The sequence below is a fragment of the Zonotrichia albicollis genome, chromosome 3 (assembly GCF_047830755.1).
Source record: "Zonotrichia albicollis isolate bZonAlb1 chromosome 3, bZonAlb1.hap1, whole genome shotgun sequence".
Lineage (NCBI taxonomy): Eukaryota > Metazoa > Chordata > Aves > Passeriformes > Passerellidae > Zonotrichia > Zonotrichia albicollis.
The window spans coordinates 50,452,240-50,473,376 of NC_133821.1; the positions used below are offsets into that span (position 1 = coordinate 50,452,240).

Sequence of the window (21,137 nt, forward strand, 5' to 3'; positions counted from 1 at the left end):
CTATACTGTGAAGATTCCCCAACTGTGAGCTCTTGGAATACTCATACACAGTAAACAAAGACAGGATGTGAAGGAGCAAAAGATACAGGCAAACCAACACAGAGAGAGTGCTCTGTATGCAGATGGAGGAAGTAAACCCTTAAACGTTCAGGAGAGAAAAAAAACCAAGGAAGGCACATGATGTAACTAACAGACCAAAGTGCATGTGGAAGCATACCAGTACATGGAGATTTTGGTTCTTGAACCCACTCTCTCCTGCTGATCTAAACATTAACAGATGAATGGCAACTTCATCATTTACCACAGTGGATAAATAAATAAATAAATTTTGAATAACCAATGTAACTCTAATTAAAGACTACAGTGAAGGTGATTGTGTACCACCAGAACTGGTGGGTGATGGGCAAAACCAGCTCTGGAGCAAATGAAAGCCTAGCACAAGAGACAGGATGGGACAGGATGGGACGGGATCTTTCCAGTCAGCTGAGGTCAGCAGCAGCGACTGGGGAAGGGGCAGTCACTTCCAGGATGATGTCCATCACTGCCCACGCACATCCTGCTTCCTCTTCAATGCAAGCTGAAAACTAAACGGAGCCAAAAATTCACCCAAGGGCCGTGGGCAGAGTTGGAATAGCTGTCCCTACATCACACAGCTCTAGCAAGCCCTGCTGTGAGGCCAGGACTACCTGCCCCTGGCTATCACCAGCAGGGACGATGCCTCCCTGGCAATTTATTGTCACTAACCAGTTTAAAGGGCGTGGCTTAGTTGGAAGTCTAGCTGCAAAGTAATGCAATCACCCTGTACACAGCTTCCCCAAAAGTTGTAGCTATGTTTTGCAACATGCACTGATACTCAACAGGAAGATACTGTACCTCAATTTGTCTCTTTAGCCTGAACTTTGAATACTAAAAACACTGAGGTTTTCTCCTTCCTGACACTGCAGATCACATCTTTTCAAAGCAATTCCTTCTTCTAGATTTGTGGATGAACAGAAGAAAAAATCTAAACCAACTCAGTTTTGAACACACATATATAAGCATATCCATCCTGTGCAAAAAAGAACCTCCTGCAATATAATATCAACCAAACATTAAAGATTTAACTTTGCTCCAGAATAACTGGAGAGTTCGTAGCTGAAAAAATCAGAAATGAGAATCTCTTACTGAAGCCAGGCAAAGTGTTACAGTACGTCAATCTATTACCAGATTAAGTCAGAATGAACAGTCTGTCTAAATACTAAAAGAAGCTTTAAGGTCACTTCTGAAAATCTATCAAACAAATTTGGATATAGTCATATACAAACATTTATATTTTTATTTTTATTCAAGAGTAATGCTGAAATTTTCAGCCCTCTATAGCTGATTCCTAAATAATAATGTATAAGGCACTTTTAAAATGAATTTATTTCACAAGTCCCATTTATACATTAGTCATAAGTTCTTGTAGTAAAAAGTATTTAGGTATGAAATTTAAAAAAAAAAAACATTTAAAATACAACTTTTTTAATAAAATCCAACAGGTTTTAAACATTCCTTTCACATTCTCAGTAAGTTTTTTCCATAAGGCACATGTATAGACATTTCAAAGGAGCAGTTAATTACAAACCTTCCAAATCTTTACAATGTTTATAAAACTCTGTCTTTGGAAAAGCATACAATGGATAATATACAAACATAAATGGCACATTGCAAGTTTTAGACAGAACTATAAATGAAACCTTTATGCACACTACCCAGGCCTTAGTGACTTGCCTCCACTGGGGAATAAACTGTTACTGGATACAAAGTAGTGTTAAGACCACTCTGTATAAAGTATTTAAATGTACTTTCTTGTTAGAAAAAAGCCTGGAAGTTTCAAGGTAAACACAAATAATTCTGGTTTAAATTTATTTAAAAAACTGTTTCTAGTAAAAATTATTTAATCTCCCAAGTGCAAAAGGCAAGGAAAAAAACTGCTACTGGGTACTTCAGAAGCGGCAAAGTAGAGATTTTTGAGTAAAATTTACAGAGAAAAAAAGTTGCCTTTTAAAGCGGACAGTGGTTCCTGGTTTTAATTTACCCTAGACAGGATGAGAAGCATTTAATCACAGCATCCCTTTAAAAAAGAAAAAAAAAGTCAGTTAGGATTTGTTATTTTGCTTATAAACATCTAAGCCATTACCTATTTAAAATTACAATATGGCAAAAACTAAAGACATATCAAGAGCTGATCAAATGCAGGATCTGTGTGTGAGTGACTCCACCACCCCAGCTAAAGGCCAGGCTCAGGCCAGGTCGGTGCCAGGGTTTCTGTGCTGTTTGCACTGCAGGCCATGCTGAAATGCAGCACAGTGCTGGGAGGTGCTCTGCAGCTCTCTGGGAGGCTGAGCAAAGGGCAGAGCCTGATTTCACAAAGGCTGCCAGCAAGGGCTCAGCTGAGGAGCGCCCAGTCCCCAGCAGGGCACAGCTGCCAGGGCTGCAAGCCACAGCGGGGCTGGACCGTCACAGTGCAGGAAATAAAGCACAGCCTGAAGGGCTGGAATTATGCAGTGCAGGATGGAGAGAGTTGGTTCAGCCTTAAGGTAGGGAAGTTCTGAAGGGTTCCATTTTTTCAGTCAACAATAAACTGTTTTCTGACTGTTACAATCAAATCATTCCCTTTAGTCTCCATTATTTTTCCTTTTCCCAGAAAAGTAACCAACTTAATAAGGAGTGGAATTTTTATTCTGTTGCTAGTCAGTTTCAAAAAAAATAAAGAAACATACCATCATCACTCTTTAAAGTCACTTAGCTATATGGGTTTTGGTTTTGTTGAATTGTTGTTGTTTTCATTTGGTTTGGTTTGGTGGGGCTTTTTGTTGCCAGGCCAACAGGAGAGCAAGCATTAATTTAGGAAGAAACAAACAGAAACCAACAACCCCCACCCCAACAAACCCGTGAACAAGTAAAATGTTCTGAAGAGAAAACCATGAAAAGAGTTAAACCAAGGAATGATAATTTCATGAAATCAAGAGAAATACATACTTTAAACAAATGACACAATACTATTCTCTGGCACTTAGCATGGTTTAGATCATTGTTCCCATAAGAAAGGCAGTCTATATAATAAATTTATCATATCACTCCACATAAGCAAATAACTCAGTAATCCCTAAAGAAATCACAGTATTACTAAAAGCAGTCTCTATAAAATTCAGTTCTTTGGCTCATAAAATCTAATAGATAAATAAATCCAAAGAAATTAACTGATGCATATAACCTAATGTTTTTCTGCCCAGAACTCAGAAGTACTGTTGATAGGGAAGAAAAAGTCAGAGAGCCCTGAAGCTCAACTTGCTTCCTCTACAGAGAAAGCCATAAAAAAAGAAAAAAAAAAAAAAACAAAAAAAAGGAATGAACCTACTGAGACTGTCTCATGGCCACTGGACCTATAAGAATTCAGAACACTACTTTTGTCTGGGTTAATCTGAATTGTCAGAAATAGTAAAATGACAGTTTGAAGCCGGAGCTCAGTTATTTTATTCACTGTAATTAACAACAACTGTCTTTAAAAAATCCTTCCTAGATGAAATCTGAAGCTTTAAAAAACTTTAAAAGAATTTTTTTGGTGATGCTATGGGAAAATACCAGATGAAAGGGACAGACAATACTTTGTATTCTTTTCCCCCACACCTCTACAACAGCAAGCCTCATTAAATTATATGGAAGTGCTTAATTTTTTAAAAAAACCCACTGTCAAGAAGACCAAACTGCATTTTACATGAATCATAGAAAAAAGAGATTCTTACATTTGATTACTTGCATGTGTTTTCACTGTGTTTGGTCTGCTTTCATTCCCTTTTTGTACACACCAGAATGAAAGAGAGGAGCTTGCCAAAATGAAAATACAGCATTTATTTTAGGAGGGCCTTTGCCCCTCCTAAAAATTATGGAGGAATTCAGAAATAGAAACAGAAGCTGCCACTATGTTGCTTGTTTGCTTTTAACCAGGATCTCAGATCCCGAGGTTACCTTCAATTTTAGTACCAGGAAAGTCACCATTGCATCACTGTATTCCTAAATCATTAGAGACATTATTTAAATAACACCTTGATTCATTTTCAGTGGTGGAAATTAGAGAGAAATTTATTAAAGAGAATTACTATGTATTGTACTTCTATTTAAAGCTTATATTAAGCATGACTTTTAAGTTCAGCTATGCCTATTCTTTTAGTTTTTTCTAAAAACTAAAACAAAAAGGAAGATGTTATATTTTTACACACACATAAGGCATACGTTATGCCTTTCCCCAGCGTAAAGGTAACTGACTTTTGTTAAGATGGAAATTATCATGCAGACTCACCTTGCAAAAGGAATATAAGACAGACTATACCTGAAAAAAAAGAGAAGAAAAGTACATTTGCAGACTGCTCATTTCTCTCCTAGAACCAAATTATTTCACTTTAGGCCAGCATTAATAAAAGCAACTGTTGTAACAAAATTTTAAACAAGATGACTTATTCAACGTAATGCTTACCTGAAAAAAGAGGACATGTTTGGACAAGAATTAAACAGTGACATGGATTTGGTGGTTTACTTTTTCTTTGGCTGGGTTTTTGTCTTTATTTTAATGTAGTTCATAACTTCCATTGCACATGAACTTAAAAAACAGATTTACTATTGCCAAATCAAAAAGGGATATAAAATTTGTGTGAAAATGTTGCTCAAGATGATAGAGACAACTTCTTCCAGTTGAAAAGACAATCTAAATTACTGTGCAAATATACATCTAATCATATTATTTATGTAACTAAATACAGATACATGCTGTAGGATGAATAATATTCCACAACTGTGACACTCAGACAGCTGACAATTCTATTATTCTCTGAAACTTGTTTCTCACAAGCCTCCAGGCAGTGTTGTGTTGTGATGCCCCCTGACCAAACCCCAGGATAGTTAACAAATGTGAACTGTCTGCTGCAAACACACAGAGCACAGTCTGAGCTAGATGCCTTCCCTCTATCTAGCACCATGCCCAGCAGGCCCTGTCCTGAACAAATGGTTCCTTGTCCTCAGACCCACATTCAGTACAGACTCTGTACTCAGGGCAAGTTCGAGCAAGAACTGTGGTCTGTGGTCACCTTGGGCTGCCTTAGAATGAGCATTTGGGACAAGGACACCAAGAAATTCACCTGGGACAAGGACACCAAGTGTGTATCTCTGTGGAAAAGGCAGTAACTTCCAGAACTTCTGCAAGGCTTGCAAGCAATCACCTGACTGCACTCACACACTGCCAAACCCAGCCCCCAAGCTCCTGGTCATCACAGCACCTGCTGCACTAAATTCACCCTCTCACATCCACCCACTCTTTACCCAGTATATTCCTGGGGCAGGACGCACTCTATGAAAATGTTTTTTAGTTTCTTTCATTTCAAAAATAAAAAACTAGTTAGAATTCAAAAAAGAGGAGAGTATACTTCTACAATGCAGAAAAAGGAGGACAATTTTTTTTTGCATATGTATTCCTTTCATAAGGCTTCAGATAAGTTCACACATTGCAGAATATACTTCAAATTACCATTTTTGCAAGACGATTGAATATAGATTTTGCTGGAGTTACACAATCTAGCTGAGAAAAAACAGATTGAGGCTAGCATTTGGGCATACTTATATGTGAATCATATATATATAGGTTTATAATCATGAGGGTGTAGGGGCAGGGAGAAGAAATTCAAAGGAATTTTAAGAATCTTACCAGGTCATTGCCAAGAACTGCAATATGCAGAATAACATTGCCAAACCTTTTTTGTTCCACTAAACAAAAATAAAGCAAATACTGCAAATTAGTTCATTTTGCACCACACCAGTCTATACTGACAATTGGCACAGACTGATCAATCAAGAATAGAGTTGACTGACAATGCCTAAATCTCCTTGTCTTAGTTTGCTGTTTCTTTCCCAACAACTCTCCGTTCATTTTATTCATCACTCCATTAGAACCATGCTAGGTAAACCTTTTCTAGCTTTGGAAACACTTAACAACATCAGTGTTAACACTCACATCACTGCACTTCTGCAAATATGGAAGTTCATTCCAGTGAGATATTCACTTCTATGGAACGCAACTACAGTTCGTTTTCAAACAAAATGCCTGCAGACACTTCTGGTTTTTTTCTGTTATCTTAACCAGCTTAATATTCTGTATCCATGGCTTCTGAAGACAGCTATACACTTTCTGGTATTTTCTGACATAAATCTGCATCACTGAAACAAAACAGTATTTGAGCTTGGTTTTCTTAGTTTTTATTCTAGAGGTTTGCAGACTGAACCCAATGCTCTAGATTTTGCATTCTCATCTACATCATGTGCAGGTGGAAGGATGCGTTTGCTTTTACAGCCAGCAGGCTCATCACTCCACCTGAGCTCAACTGCAGCCAACAACAAAAACATCACACACGAGTTCACCTTTCCTTCACCCCTGAACTGTATCTTAAAGCTACAATACAATTATTAAACTAACCAACTGAGATTGCTTTTTAGAAAAAAAAGTATTCTCACTTACCCAGAATACAGCACACAGAGTCAATATTAGGCAAAGCTGGGGTGAGAAGGAGAGAAAGAAAAAAAAGAATGAATACTCAAATACACAATGAAGAAAGTACAGTAACCATTCCCATGTTTTCAATGGGCAATCAGCACTTTAAAATTGACTTATGAAACAAAGGCTGTCTCACAGTGACTATATGATGAACTCCATGGTGTTTTTCAAAGCACAGTATGAGGTATACATGGCCAGAAGGGCTGAGACAAGTCCTGAAAGGAAAACAAGGCAGGAGCTGAGTTGAGGAACCAGCAGGAGTGTAAGCTGGTGTGTGCACCCATATTTGTTGGTTCTATTAAGAGGTGGGCTTAGATGACAAAGCTTTACTGAAAGGAATCAAGAAGCCTGGTAACTGCAACTCTCTTATTCCAGTACATAGCATCATTTTGAACCTGGTATTCATAACACCTGTCTCTGACAAGAAAGATGTGTGCATCGCTACCAACAACCCTTTATTAAAAACATCCATTCTCAATTACAGGATCTGGCAAATACAGGCTATGCCTCATCTGCCAGTGCTTTTTCATCCTCTGACACTAATGAAGAGTCCACTAGGGAGCAGCTGCTTCAGGTACAGTGAAAAAGCTCACATGAAGCTTTGTTCGAGGTACTTAAACACTTAGGATGGAACGTTACAATGATATAGTTTACTACGCCAAATAATCATACAATTTGTGCAAGCTTAACCATCACTTAGAACTTTTCCACTAGATCTTATCTGGCTTCCTCCATTTTTCATTACACACAGTAATGAAACAGAACAAAACAGAACAAAACCACACATCAATTTTCACTTGAAAAAAAATTTGTTGGCCGTTTATTGAAAGGAAGAAAAGTAACACACGCTTGAAATTTTCCAAATACATCTGTGACTCCTGAACTGCCTACAATTCTAGCTTTGTGCTAGCATGCGTATTAAAACAGTCAAATTTATCCACAGTTTTCAAAACTTGAAATTTACCAGTTCTTCTGTGTTTTACTAAAATTTCCATACTGAAAGTCTTGGCTCTCATCCAATGTTCACACTCACTATTAGATGAAACCTTTCATTCTCATTTTCCCAATTTTGCTGGTAGCCTCTCAGCACAGGTAGGTCTCTGATGTGTGCTCTGCTCTCCTTCCATTTCCCTGATGTGTTTTGTTTTTACAGCCTTCAAAATTATTCCCTTTGTCACCATGTCTGAGCACAGTGGATGACAGGATCATCAGAGCAAAATTATTTTTGTGCCTGCTGTTCTACGAGTCTGGCCTAGGCTCTCAGCTTCATTGGAAAAAGCCCACAGCTGTAAAATGTTAAAGAATTTATGCTCAGCAAACACAGACTCTAGCAGAACTGGAAATATTCTTGGACGTTTTTAATTCACTCCTACAAAACATACCCTTCCTAGGACTTGTAACTTGGTGTGAGTTGGAAATGGTGACAGAACAAAACAAGAACACTCAAACAAAACAAAACAAACCTCTGCAGAACAAAGCAAAGTCCAAGCAATGATCAAGTGACTTCACCAAAAGACAGGGGCAAATGTAAGCTTCTCAAAAGAGATTATAACTATTTTTCATGTGGGTGTGTGAGACAAAAAACATACAACCTCCATATGACAGCCATCCAGAAAGAACTTATGAAGACTTTCTTACTCACTAAACTAGAAAAACAAGTTATATGATAGAGAGAATAGGAAAGCCAACTACATTTCAAAAATCAAAGTTGAAACAAATCATAGGAGCAAGAGAGAAAAGTATTAAACAGAGAAGCAGCAAGAGGAGAAATTTATTTTAACTACCTAATATAGAGATTCCTATCGTTAATATAGGGATAGGAATTCTGATACTGGGGAGAAGGTTTTTCCCATCCTCCTGGAAGAAGAAATGATGGTCATGGAAGTAAAGGCACCAGGGATGTCACAATGGAGAATCTCAAAGCTGAACATATGGCCTCCCAGACTTTGGGGAAATAATTAATTTTCTCCATTGCTTTGAAAGTGCTGAACCAGTGACCTTTACAGACCAGCTGCAGCCAAAAAACAACTGTCAAGCTACACTTGGTAGCCACTGACTTTCGACAGTACCTAAAAAAAGTCTCTCCCCTTGTTCTTGAAGAAAATATTTTAGAAAATAAATTAAAAATAATTAACCTGCCATTATCATTTACAAAGAAAGATTTCATAAGGAATATTTTACTTCAAATGATTAATTAAAAAAATCATAAAGAATAAAAACACACATGTTCAGAGAAAGGAGCTAGATGATATTTGCGACATACAAAGCTTAACAGCTTGACTGTCATTTCTCTGCAGAAGGAAGAGGCAGACTGAGAAATAACCTTCCTTTAGAAAAGCATCAAATTTAGCTTTGAAGCTAAAGGAAAACTTTTTAAGACAAGGAAAGGAGTATAGTATATTTACCAACATCACAATCGTAGCTATTAATCGTTTCGGATCAAACATTGTTTTCAGTTGCTTCAGGGGCCCCATCAGGAAACATGTACTAATAGGAGATAAAAAACCAAAACAAATTGTAAATCATTTTCAAATAACTCTTTCTAAAAGACAGTAGGTAATTAACCAGTTTTCCAACAGATAGATGACTACAAAGGTTTTAAAAAAAGATATTTCAGTGCTTAGCAACAGAGACTAACTAGAACAGAAGGTGAAATACTCCATGAATTTAGCCCTGGAAACAGTTTATGAGTCACCATTGGTCACGAAATTCTTTCCAAAATATTACCATAGTGAAAAAAAAAGTAACAGGCAAATACAAGAATACTTATATTGGTTGAGATAAGAGAGGACAGAGTGTGACAAGGATATACTTAAGGAATAACATAAGAGCATAGAAGAAAATCAGTTTTTGTGAACTCTTGCATCAAATAAGAAAAATCACATTTTAATTAATAATATGCTTGATGGTGCAGAATGCCATTTATAAATAAAGGCAATTAAGAAAGCCATGCAGTTACAGTTAAATTTAAAACATGTTGAGAGATACTAAATGGGGGGAGATTGAACTATAAGTAGCTCTACATGAATTTAGAGATGGGTGGGTGGTCAAAGATGTTTTGATTGTTATTTTAAGATGGCAAGCACCATAATAGAAAAAAAAAAGAAGGAAAAAAAAAAAGATGAGCAAACTCAACTGCAGAAGTAAATGAGATCATATCCAAGATTTCAGGAAACATAATGGGAACAAATATAGTGGTTAGAGCTTTTTACATTACCAAAACAAAACATTTGAAGCATAGCAGAGTTATCAAGTCAAAGTCTACAACTGACTTGCCAAAATAATGTCAAGATTACAAAGACCAACCTGCTGTAGAATATTTTGGTTTAATAATACATACTTTAACCCAGGCAGAATGCAAGTAGCTCCAATCAAGATTACAGGGAAGTTCTACCTCTTTTAATTAAACTCAGCAAGCAAAAAGGCAGCAAAAGTTCAGTAGTTTGTATTAATCCTCCTGCTTTTTTCTACTCTGTAGTTAACTAGAAGGGAGAATGAAAACCATCAGCAACACCACATGCTGTACCTTTTTATGCAAAGAAATGCCATCTGAACTAAGAGTTCACAAACTCATGAGTATTTCTCTGGCTTCAAATATTTGAGATGAGTCTCTTTGTTCCTTGTCATTCTGCTTTGTAGAAAATACAATAATTTAATGAGAGAGTTCAAATGCCTGTAATCTTGTGGTGGTCTGAATGCTTTACTACAGAGCAGAAAACCTAGTCTAACTCCTTTTCTAGTAATTCTTTTTTTATATGAAACTAAGCAGGAAATAATTTGATAGAGCTTCCTCCTGAAACCAATATTAAGCCTTCTATGACAGAAGAAATATGGGAATCCACATTCCAGGCAGCAAATAAAACTCAATCTTCTACATCCAAATGCTCTCCTACCAGCAACTCTGCACATGTATCTCCTTCACATTTTTTATCTTATGGAGATAGACTTCAAATGTCCATATTAAATGAAAAAAAAAAGTTTTCACAATTCAATAGAAAAAGAAAAGTTTTATATTCACTGCAATCCAAACTAATTTCTTCTCAGTATTTTTTCATCTTGTCTGCTGAGCCATAAAATTAAATTAAGACCAAAAAAAAAGGGGACATGAAGAACTAGAAGAAACTATTAGCTGCTGGAAGGGTAGTGATGGGGAAAATGAAGTGGTAAAAAGGAATTACATTTTGGCCACATAAAGTAGGCAGAAAAAATATAGAAAGCAAAATTCATTGTTTGTAATCTGATTCATATTGAGAAGACCAACATCACAAGAGCTGCACCAGAGATGAGAAGAGATTCCATATGGAGCAGAAAAAAAGGCTGGAAATAAATTCTAGACACTCTCCAATTAAACAGAATAATTCTTTTAGATACACCATTCTGTAGAGACAGACTCATCATCCCTGAGACAATCAAGTATCATTGTTTTCATGTGCATGGTTAGAGAACAATAGTAAAAACAAGCTAGAGGGGACTAACCAGGCTAGTAAGAGTGGTGACTGCATTTGGTTTAAATACAGACTTGCAAAGAAGCCTGGAAAAGTTTAAATCTGCTTGTCAATTTGGGACTTCATTGTCATCTCCTACTGTTCTTAGAACACAGCTGCCTGTTTTTTATATCCAAAAGGAGTACTGAATGAAAAATGGGCCTCTTCTTTCTTCTAATTTTAGCTGGAGTGCAGACTGAAGTTTTTCAGCATTCTCCTGAAAGAAATACTAGTCTGGAAAAACTTTCCTCTTAACTCAATTAGACTTCATTAGTACTAAGTTTCTAAAATGCTCAATTGATTTGAAGAAGTGAAAACACACTCCAAGTACCAGGTAAAAACAACACAACCAAAAAAACTCACCCCAAACCAAAACCAAAGAATAAAGAGTAAGCTAAGGGAGAGAAAGGCAAAAACTTAACTTTCCTATCTCCAGCATTCACGTTTTGTCTTGTTTTAGTAAGAGATGGAATAGTTCTACAATTGAGACTCAATGTCAGTATAGATATTATTGTCTCCAAACGTATTTGTTGGGGAAAAGCAGTACCTTCACATTTCTCAAATGTTAATGTCATATTACGTGAGTTCTAACAGATTAACAATGCTTTGACTCAAAAGTTAAGTTACTTGACTAAAGTCAGAGTCCATGAAAGTCAAGACCAGACTTAGAGTGTGAGTCCTATGACCAAGCCTCGACTACACTAAGATAATAAGAGAAGGAGGAAAAATAGAAATTGAAAATACCTTAGGGACATTATGTTTCTTATGTGTCTTTCAAACTGTGAAAGCAAAGTTTTCAATCTTAAGAGGGCCTCTTTTAGAGGCAAATCTTTTAGGACTGCTCTGTGGAACATTTCAAAGAATCAGAGAGTTTAAAAATACACTACGAGCAAATGTTAGATTCTGCTTTCAGCCTTACAGTCAAAACAAGGATTTCCTGAATGTTTCCTTTTTGAAAGTTTTCTTGGAAACAGGATGATCTCTCTGTTAAAAGCAAAAAGCTCCTTCCAGTAACAAAGTATCCACACAGAGGGCAGACTACCAGTTTGCTCCTGAGCCTGGGGTACTTCTGCACCTGACAGAAGGACTTGGATGTAAAAAGTACAAAACATTTAGCTAGCAATTGGTTATTCATACTCCAGATACCAGCTGGGATGTGCCCACAAACAGTTGTGTAAGGTAACTGATAAACAACAAAACTGTAAAACAAACAAGTTTTCGTTATTAGCATTCCATATAAAACAATGTTGTTTACACATAACATAGCACTCTAGAGTAAAAGCAAATGGAAATGTAGCTGAAAAGGAGGGTACTTTTCTAAAACAAATAAGAAATCATACCTGGCGAGAGCAGCAATATTTCCCAGGGTGTAGAACACTGCAAAAAGTTTGATCCCCTTTGGGAGCCATAGCAATGCTGTTCCCTATAAAAGATTATTGGCAAGTTCGCAATTAGTTAATTCAATTTATTTAGATTTTATAGTCTATAAATACAATTTCATACTACAAGAAGAACATAATTCTGGTATACACTAGCAGAGCACGCTGTTCTCACAGTTGCAGCAATCACTCCGCAGCACACTTCTATTGCCACCTGCTGGCAAACAATGTGTTGCTTCACTGGATTTCTGGATATTTTTACAACTAGGCAGTTTATTTATATTGCTAAACACATTTATTTGTACTGCTTATATCCTATTTCAGAACACTTCCACTTTTTTTACAATGCCCCACTGTACATCCTACACCTCTGCACACAAGTTAAAATGTCATAAAGCTGCGCTAATATTCACCATCTCCCTTCTCCTCCAATCAACCATTTAGACTTGCAGCTTAAATACACACTGAGGCTGAACAGAAACATTTTAGAACTCTTCCAGATATCTCTTCTTTTCACTGAACTTAAAAAAATCTGAAGCCTTCTGCTATCACAGCTCCCTATGATGATCAGGGAGAAAAGGAATCATAGGAATGGGACCTGAAAGATCACCTAGATACAACCTCCCACTAGACCAGGCTGCTCAAAGCCCCATTCAGCTTGGCTTTGAACAGTGCCAGGGATGGGGCATCCACAGCTTCTCTGGACAACCTGTTCTAGTGCCTCACAATAAAGAATTTCTTCCTTACATCTAACCTAAATTGTCTTACATCTAACCTAAATTCTGTTCTCAATTACTCCTGTCCTATCACCACAGTTCCTAACAAAGATCCCCTTCCTGGCTTCCCTGCAGACCCCCTTTAGAAACTGGAAGGCTGCTATGAGGTTTCAACACAACATTCTCTTCTCCAGGCTGTACAGTCCCAACTTTCTCAGCCTGTCAGAGCCTAAAGAAAGCCTCCACTAGAAGCAAAACAAACTGTGGTCTGCACACTGCCTCTGAAAAAACCCAACCAAACAAGAAAGCAACAGCATTCTAACTCAATTGCAATTTCAGTAGAAATCTGTGGTGAAAAGAAAGGAAAAGAGGGAGGAAGGGAGGGGAAGGAAAAGGGAGAGGAGGGAAAACAGAGAAGGAGGAAAAGAAGAGGACTTCCCCAATGTTTTTTCAGCTGTTTCTGGGAGTTTCCATGCAGCTGAAAAACTGCCTTCTTGTGCAAATTACCTGTGTCAGATTTTGACAGAGCCCAGCAATTAATAGGTCTCAGCTCTTAAGTGCAGGCTGCAGACTCCTGCCAGCCCCTAAAGTTCAGGAATGAACACATTATTTGCTCACTGTAAAACCACCAAGAGTGCAGCAGCAGGTTTTTCAAGTGTCAACACACAACCACACCCACTGATGTGAGTATGACATGCTACACTTGTGGTTTCTCCAGCCTTTAAAAACCTTTCAAGCTTCCCCCACCTCTTTTCCTTTTATTGGAGAGAAAAAAAATAAGATGGGTACACACCTCTTTCCTAATACACCAGTTACAAAAGTAGAGCATATTTTGTCAGTGTTCAAACCTTTTAGTAAGAAAATGTATTATGCTACAGTAAAAATGCTCACTTCTTCCTAATTGGAAAAAAAATGACCAAAATCATAATTTAGAGATCAACAGCCAATTATACATTTAATGTCCAGCTAAATAAAAGCACGCAAAATATAGAATGCAGGATAAAGCAAACACAGACTCACACATAAAAGAGGAATATTAATGAGGCTTAACTGTAAAACAATAAAAAAGCCCAAGGAAAAAAAATAACCTTACTTACAAGAAAAGAACATAAAATGCCAGCAACAAAGCATATGGCAAACCATCTGACTCGAGTTCCAAAGCTGAGTGTTGAGGCATCAAGGACCTTCATAACAAGAGCGGAAAAAGAGGATATTACATACCCAGTTTAGAACAATCTAAAGGACAATTTTTTATGTACCACTGAAGCCCTTAATTTCAAACAAAATAATTTTTAGCCAGAAGTAATTATTTTACCTTGTTTAACAGTTATTTTTGTATTAATTCTTTCATATCACAAAAATCATATTATCAATCTGGAACATATGGAAACATATTTACAAACAAACAAAAAAGACAACCCATAAAGGTACATCCTGGCATGCAGGCAACACTACTTCATTTTCAAACAGGTTTTTTTAATCACCACATAACTGAAAATAGTCACAATTGTACCAAATCAAAAGAATGAATGGACCTTCCAGCAATTTGCAAAGGAATGAATTAATTTGTGCAACACTGTAGGTTCCTATAGACATTACCACCTTTTCCTGTTACTAGAGAGGATTCCTTGTAAAAATTAATGCCAGTATCCACTGCAAGCATTACAACTCCAATTTCTCTTCCAATTACCTTCCTGAAGGTGTAGGCAAATTAACACAGTTTGTCTCATCAGACTAAGCTAGCTTGCTGAAAGGGAATATTTCACTTCCTGCTTCTGCAGAGTGACTCCAGGACCTAATGAGCTGAGCTGCCTGACACAACTCCTGACATGAGAACAGAATTAGTGTTCCTTCTATTCTGATGACTTGGCTAATGAGCCAAGCCATCTCTGCAAGCTGTCAGAAAAGCTGATGTAAGGAAAGAGGCAGGGCCATGTAGCTGGCAGAAAGGCCCCTTTCAGCAGAAGTGATTTGTTAGATAGGCTCAGCTCATCTCCACCCTCACTGTGAGAACAATGCATTTCATCTTGCTCCAGGTCACTACAATTAAATGTACTTTCTGTTCTAAACTGGCCTATTAAGTGAAGTGTTGCTTCAGCTTACATAAAATTACTTTAAATAAACAACTTTCCTATTTGTTCAGATGTCACAGGCAAACTTGCTCTCCTGTTATTTAGTCAACAGATATATTAATCAAGACTTATTAACCAAATATACATCATATACTTTCCCCAGCCAATGAGTCTGATATTCCTCCTTATCTCCTGAAAAATTTCTCTTTCAGGCAGTGGTAAGCTAACCAAGGAAACCTGGTTACTGCTTAGAACAATTTCACATCTATACAAATGAGGAATCTGTACCTAGTTTAGTAAAAAACTGCAACATGCACACACACACAAAGGTGCTGTGATGACAGAACTTCCCAAAGGTCAGAAGATGTAGCTTACCTTGCTAGGTCCAACACTTTATCCTTATGTATGCGTTAAAGAAACAGACAAAAAAAAGTAACTGAACGATGGTTTAGTATTTTAAATCATATTTGACAGAGTCCTGAATGCCTGCATTTTTAAGAAGAGTAGGAACAGCTGAAGATACCCATTTCAATCATACTTTTAGTTACACCTATTCATACAACTAATCACAAGCACACATACACACAAAAATAAAGAGTAAAAATCCTTTCCATCTGTGTTCAGAAATGAAGTGTAGATAGGCCAATAATATCAGTAACCCCAGCACACACATTTCAGATTGTCTAGAAAACAGGGAATGGATGAAGATAAATCCTTTAGTCAGGTGCATCAGGACATTGCTGCCACTTACTGCTCTTCTACTTCTAATCTTATTATCTGACAGTGCTCCTGAAGTGACTACCAGGAGACTTCATTCTTCAAATAAACTTGAAAACAGCTTTATCTTCAGTTAAATCCCTAACAGTTAAGAGGTGAAAACAAACAAACAAACAAACAAACAAACAGCACAAGAAATAAGAGAACCACACAAAGGCTTGGAGCAAAAAACACCACAAACCCCAAGAAGTTTGATGCATTTTATGGATTTAATTCTTAAAAACTGACTGACAATATACGTACATAAAGTACAGGAAGATAAGCTTGGCATGAGGGCTGCCAATGCATTCTGTGTAATAATAAGACTAAATACGTTAAATGGTATTAAAGTGAAGGTTCATCCTTCCAACCACTCCCAATGATATCACCATTTATGTTGTCAAGATGAACCTATTTAACACAGTGTTTGAAATCCTGAAACGGGGGATGTGGTAATGCATTTTCTTAGTCCCTGATACCTCAGGGGACTGAGGGGAGGCCTCACTGCAGTCTGCAGCTTCCTCATGAGAGGAAGCAGAGCGGCAGACACTGACCACTTATCTGTGGTGACCAGAGACATGACATGAGGGAACAGCTGAAGCTGTGAAAGGAGGTTTAGGCTGGGTATTAGAAAAAGGCTTTTCCCCCAGAAGGTGGCTGGGCACTGGAACAGGCTCCAAGGGAAGTGGTCACAAACCCGAGAGAGCTCAGGAAGCATTTGGACAATGCTCTCAGGCACAGGATGTGACTCTTGGGGATGGTGCTGTGCAGAGCCAGGAGCTGCACTCAATGGTCCTTGTGGGTCCCTTCCAAGTCAGGATATTCTACAATTTCTATTTTTGGGTTTCACGGAAGCAATGGAACTCACTGCCTTTCCAAGCCACCTCTTTTCACTGCTGCAGAGAAGAACTTGCTGCAAAAGCTGAGTTGCAGATACACAGTTCAGCTGTGTTAACCACAGACACCAGCTGGAGCTCCAGTGCCAGGCTCACTCTAGGAGCTGAGGACCGGACAGTGCAGGAGCCCTGCCACACGTGCTGCAGGCAGCAATTTCTATACCAGGGACCATGGGACACCCTGAGCTAACAGAGACTATGAACCCTAAGAAAAAGGAAGTCTAAACTGCCCTTGCAACAAAAGCAGGAAACAACGCAAAGGTGCTAAAGATTCTTTTACTGTGTCTAACACAAATTATACAGCTAATCCCAGATTTCAGATAAAAAGAGTTGTCACTGCAGTCTATAGTATTTGCATAAGCAAAAGCTTTTCCTTAGGAGGCTGAAATAACTTCCAGGCATGTTCCACATCTGTAGTTTGTGTGAAGAACAGCAGTGGTGGCAAGGGAGCTCCTGTAAAACATAACCCTTCTTGCTACACTGCTTATCAACTTGTTTCTAAGAAGAAAAAGAAAAATTAAACTGAAATCAACAAAAGGAAATCCTTAGTTTTCTATTGCTAAGCTTTAATGCCAAACTGCTGGGCAAGAAGCTTTTCATTCACAGGCTATTTCAAGCTAATAGTATAGGAAAGAAATGACCAAGACTTCCAAGAATCAGGAGGAAACATCAAGTGGAAACCGGAACCTGGAATGGAGACTTTCTGAAACATAAGGAACAGGCCTGCAATAACAGCATCACTGCTGAAGAGTTTACAACAGACACACAATAAACAGTATGAATGATAATCCCCAAGGCTACTTTTGATCAAAAATAAGTAGTTCTTGTGGCTCTGAGCATCCACCTAGGCTCTCTCCATATATTACTGATCTTATAACAGTTTTCCACATGGGTAAACAGAAAAACAGAATCACTTTATTTTACTAATCTAGAAGTTAACAATTACATCTTCTCTCAATGGTAAATATGCAAGTAATGGAGAAAATGCAAAGAAACGTTGAGTAAATTTGCAGAATTCAGTTTCTAAACCACAGTGAAACAATATTTATAGTGATATATTTTCATCTTTCCCTAACAGGCCTCCTTATATATATTTCTATCACCAGCTGAGATGAAAATACAAGAAGTGTAAATAAGAAATTAAATATAAGAAATGTAATATAAGAAATGCAATATACAATTTCTTATAAAAATATAAGAAATACCTGGTCTATTCCTCTGTTGAAATCTTATTGAGTGCTTTAAGCAGCTGTCAGATTTCATGCAACATCCAATGTGTCACACAGACTGCTTTTACATTAGTTTTGGTGTTGATAAAACTAAACAGCTGCCCTGAAAACATCATCATCATCATCACACTGCTACATTTATTATCGATCTTTTTAGTAATTAATTCCTTTTTTTTTTAAATATATTTAGAATAATGGATCTAATTGCAGCAAGAAACAACAGCTGGTCATCTGAAGAGTTTAGGAAGTACAGAAAGACTTCACTGAATCATCACACAGTTCTTTCATTATAGACTTGTATTCTACTTAGCAGGAATGACTTGTGACTGCATGATAACGGTTCTGCAAAAACCAAGGGAAAGAATCCAGAAATATCTATGGACATGAACCATATGATGGCTATTACACAATTATCAGATATTCCAAAGAGAGGGCCTTTGTTTTCAGCCAAACACATGACCTGTCTCCAGAAAGATCATGGAAACAGCTGAAGATTTTACACACACAGTGCATAACCTCACACTGTTTCACAGCCCCACCTCTTACCAAGTGTTCCTCTCTGCATGGGTGCACATACTTTTTTTGCTCTAATACACACACTTTAAAAATAGTCAGCACCACACAGCTCTAGCTTTAGTGAAGGTCACATATGAATTTCCTCTCTAAAAAGAGGCTTGATTTCCACTGTTCTGCAAACACATTGGTACCTTGAGAGAAAAAATACAGCTGAGAAACTGCCTGACCTAAACACTTGAGGTTTGTTTTTTTTTTAAGTCAAGGGGTAGTTATTTATTTTAAAGATCTTTCTGGTTCATCTCAGCATGACACTCCAAAGACACATTTATAAGTTTTCTTCTATTATGTACCAGACAGGCTTTAAGGATAGGCAGATTTTTCTTATTTAAAGTCTTTTCTGGCTGTAACAGTATCATTACATGCAATAGTGAAATCCTACAGAGTTTAATTTCTGACTTTTAATAAACTAAACACATTCTTAGCTGAGTTCTCTCCTCAGGATATAAAACTCAAATAAAAAAGCATTAAATATGTAGGCATTTATGTACTGATTGCCGCTTTAAAACAATTATCACAGCACCAAGTGAAACTCTGTCACTATGTCACACTAAGGCACACATGTGCCTTGTGTGAAATGTGCCTGGTGATGACAGAACAATCAATTCTCTTGGAACTGAACTGAGATTAACAGAAATGTATTTCTTTGATAATCCTGAGAAGAGCAGAAGGTGAAGCACCCCTCCCAAATGCTGGCAGCCAGTTCTGGTGTGAAAGGGCAAAGATTTTACACTGCTTCCAGAATCAGTGGACACAATTTAGGTGCTTTGCTGCGGCAGAAGCCAAAATCACGAACCTTGAAGACAAATGGCAACTCGGTGCAAAACCAAGTGAAGCATGCCAGCAGCAAACTGCAGAACTAATATCACCCCAGCTATGCTCAGTTTGTGCTGGTTCCCCGAGGTTTGTCAGCCACAGCTCAGATCCCAGCTACATTCCAGCCTCCTCCTCCATGCTCCAGCACCTTGCAAGTTGCGAGCAAGATATTCCTCGATGTGGGGCACTTTGACCTGCAGTCACATGAGTTAAGAGGGAGCTAAAGGAATAAATGGTTCTTTGTAAGCATGCTCAGCTTTGCTTGAACCTAGAGATTAGCTCTCAGGAATGTATGGTCTGCAAACACAGTAAAAACGAAACAAAAAAAACCCCGCTGGCGATGAGGAAGGTAGTGGGAAGGAAATACAACAATTAAGCCATACTTAAGGAGTAAGGGGCAAAAGGTAACTTCAGCAGAATAGAGACAAAACCTTTGTTTCTGCAAATTTAAGGGCATGCAGGAATGGAGAAGCAAATTACTCTGAATAGCAGACTTAGTTGGGTTGGAAGGGGGCACAGTATGCCCCTGCTTAAGCACAAGAAAAACTTGTAGAAACCGAAGGACCCCAAGCCACCACCAACACAGCCAAAAGCTTCACACATGAGTAACTGCCAAAACCCATCCTCCGGGCAGAGCCTGCTGCCCGCACCGCCCGTGGCACGCCGCAAACTTCGGTCTGTCCTTTGCCTGCCGATGCCTGCCCAGCTCAGCCCCGCTCGGGCAGGCACCGGGAAGCGGGGGGAGCGTGTGCGCAGGCCGGGCACGGGGGAAGGCGGCGGGGGGAGCACGGCGGCCACAGACCCCGGGCCCGGCCCGGTGCGGCTCCAGCGCCGTCGACCCGCGCGGCCCCGCGCCGGGGAGGAGAAGGGAGAGCGGGCTCTCACCCGGCCGTACCTGCGCCGTCAGTCCCTGCTCCTCATCGTCCTGCCCGGCCAGCACCCGCCGCAGCTTCTCCATGCCGGCCCTCGCAGGGCAGGGCCGCGCCGGGGGCCGGGACGGGGCGGGACCGGGCCGCGCTCCGCCGGCCCAGGCGGGAAGTGACGCGGGCCCCGGGGCGGTGGCGGGGCCGCGGCTGCGCAGTGCCGGCCGTGTCGCGGTGCGGCGGAGAGAGGCGGTGCGGCCCCGGCTGGAGGCACCGGGCGGGAGGAAGGAAGGGCTTCTTCAGCCCGACCCCGCCTTCATCGCCGCCCGCGGAATAGACCTTCGCACGGCAGCGTGATTTGCATGAGCGCGATGAGCATAGGACATAGAACAACAGAACACAGCGGGTGCGCAGGGCCCCGGTAGAACCGCGTTGGGACACGCTGATGCTGGGATACCTTGTACAGGCGGAATTTCCTTAGCATCAGTTTCTGCCCGTTGCCTGGGGTCCTATTGCTTGGCACCACCGAGCAGAGCCTGGCTCTTCAAATGATGCGCAGGAAATTCCAGTTGAATATGGGCGAGAACGTCTCTACTATGCAGGCGACCTAGCACTGGAACAGATTGTCCCGAGAGGTTGTGTAGTCTCCCTCAGTGGATGTGTCCAGGAACCATCTGGATGCGATCCTGTTCTGTGATTGCTCTGATCATAACGTAGGGCTCTAATTTCCTGTATTCCTCCCTACCCTTGTGTTCTTTGCCTTTGGAAGTGGGATATTTGAATGAATACTGCTG

The 21,137-nt window shown here is 39.2% G+C and overlaps 1 protein-coding gene across 1 annotated transcript; it reads right to left on the reverse strand.

Moving 5' to 3' along the window:
• Positions 1–1,013: 1,013 nt before the first annotated feature.
• Positions 1,014–20,536, reverse strand: SFT2D1 (SFT2 domain containing 1). The gene is made up of 8 exons (XM_005486477.3): positions 20,376–20,536; positions 14,236–14,322; positions 12,384–12,466; positions 8,965–9,046; positions 6,524–6,559; positions 5,717–5,775; positions 4,322–4,351; positions 1,014–2,095 (listed from the first exon to the last, which is right to left on the reverse strand). Exons 1-8 carry the CDS (start codon positions 20,436–20,438, stop codon positions 2,056–2,058), a joined length of 480 nt encoding a protein of 159 aa, XP_005486534.1. The 5' UTR covers positions 20,439–20,536; the 3' UTR covers positions 1,014–2,055.
• Positions 20,537–21,137: the final 601 nt, after the last annotated feature.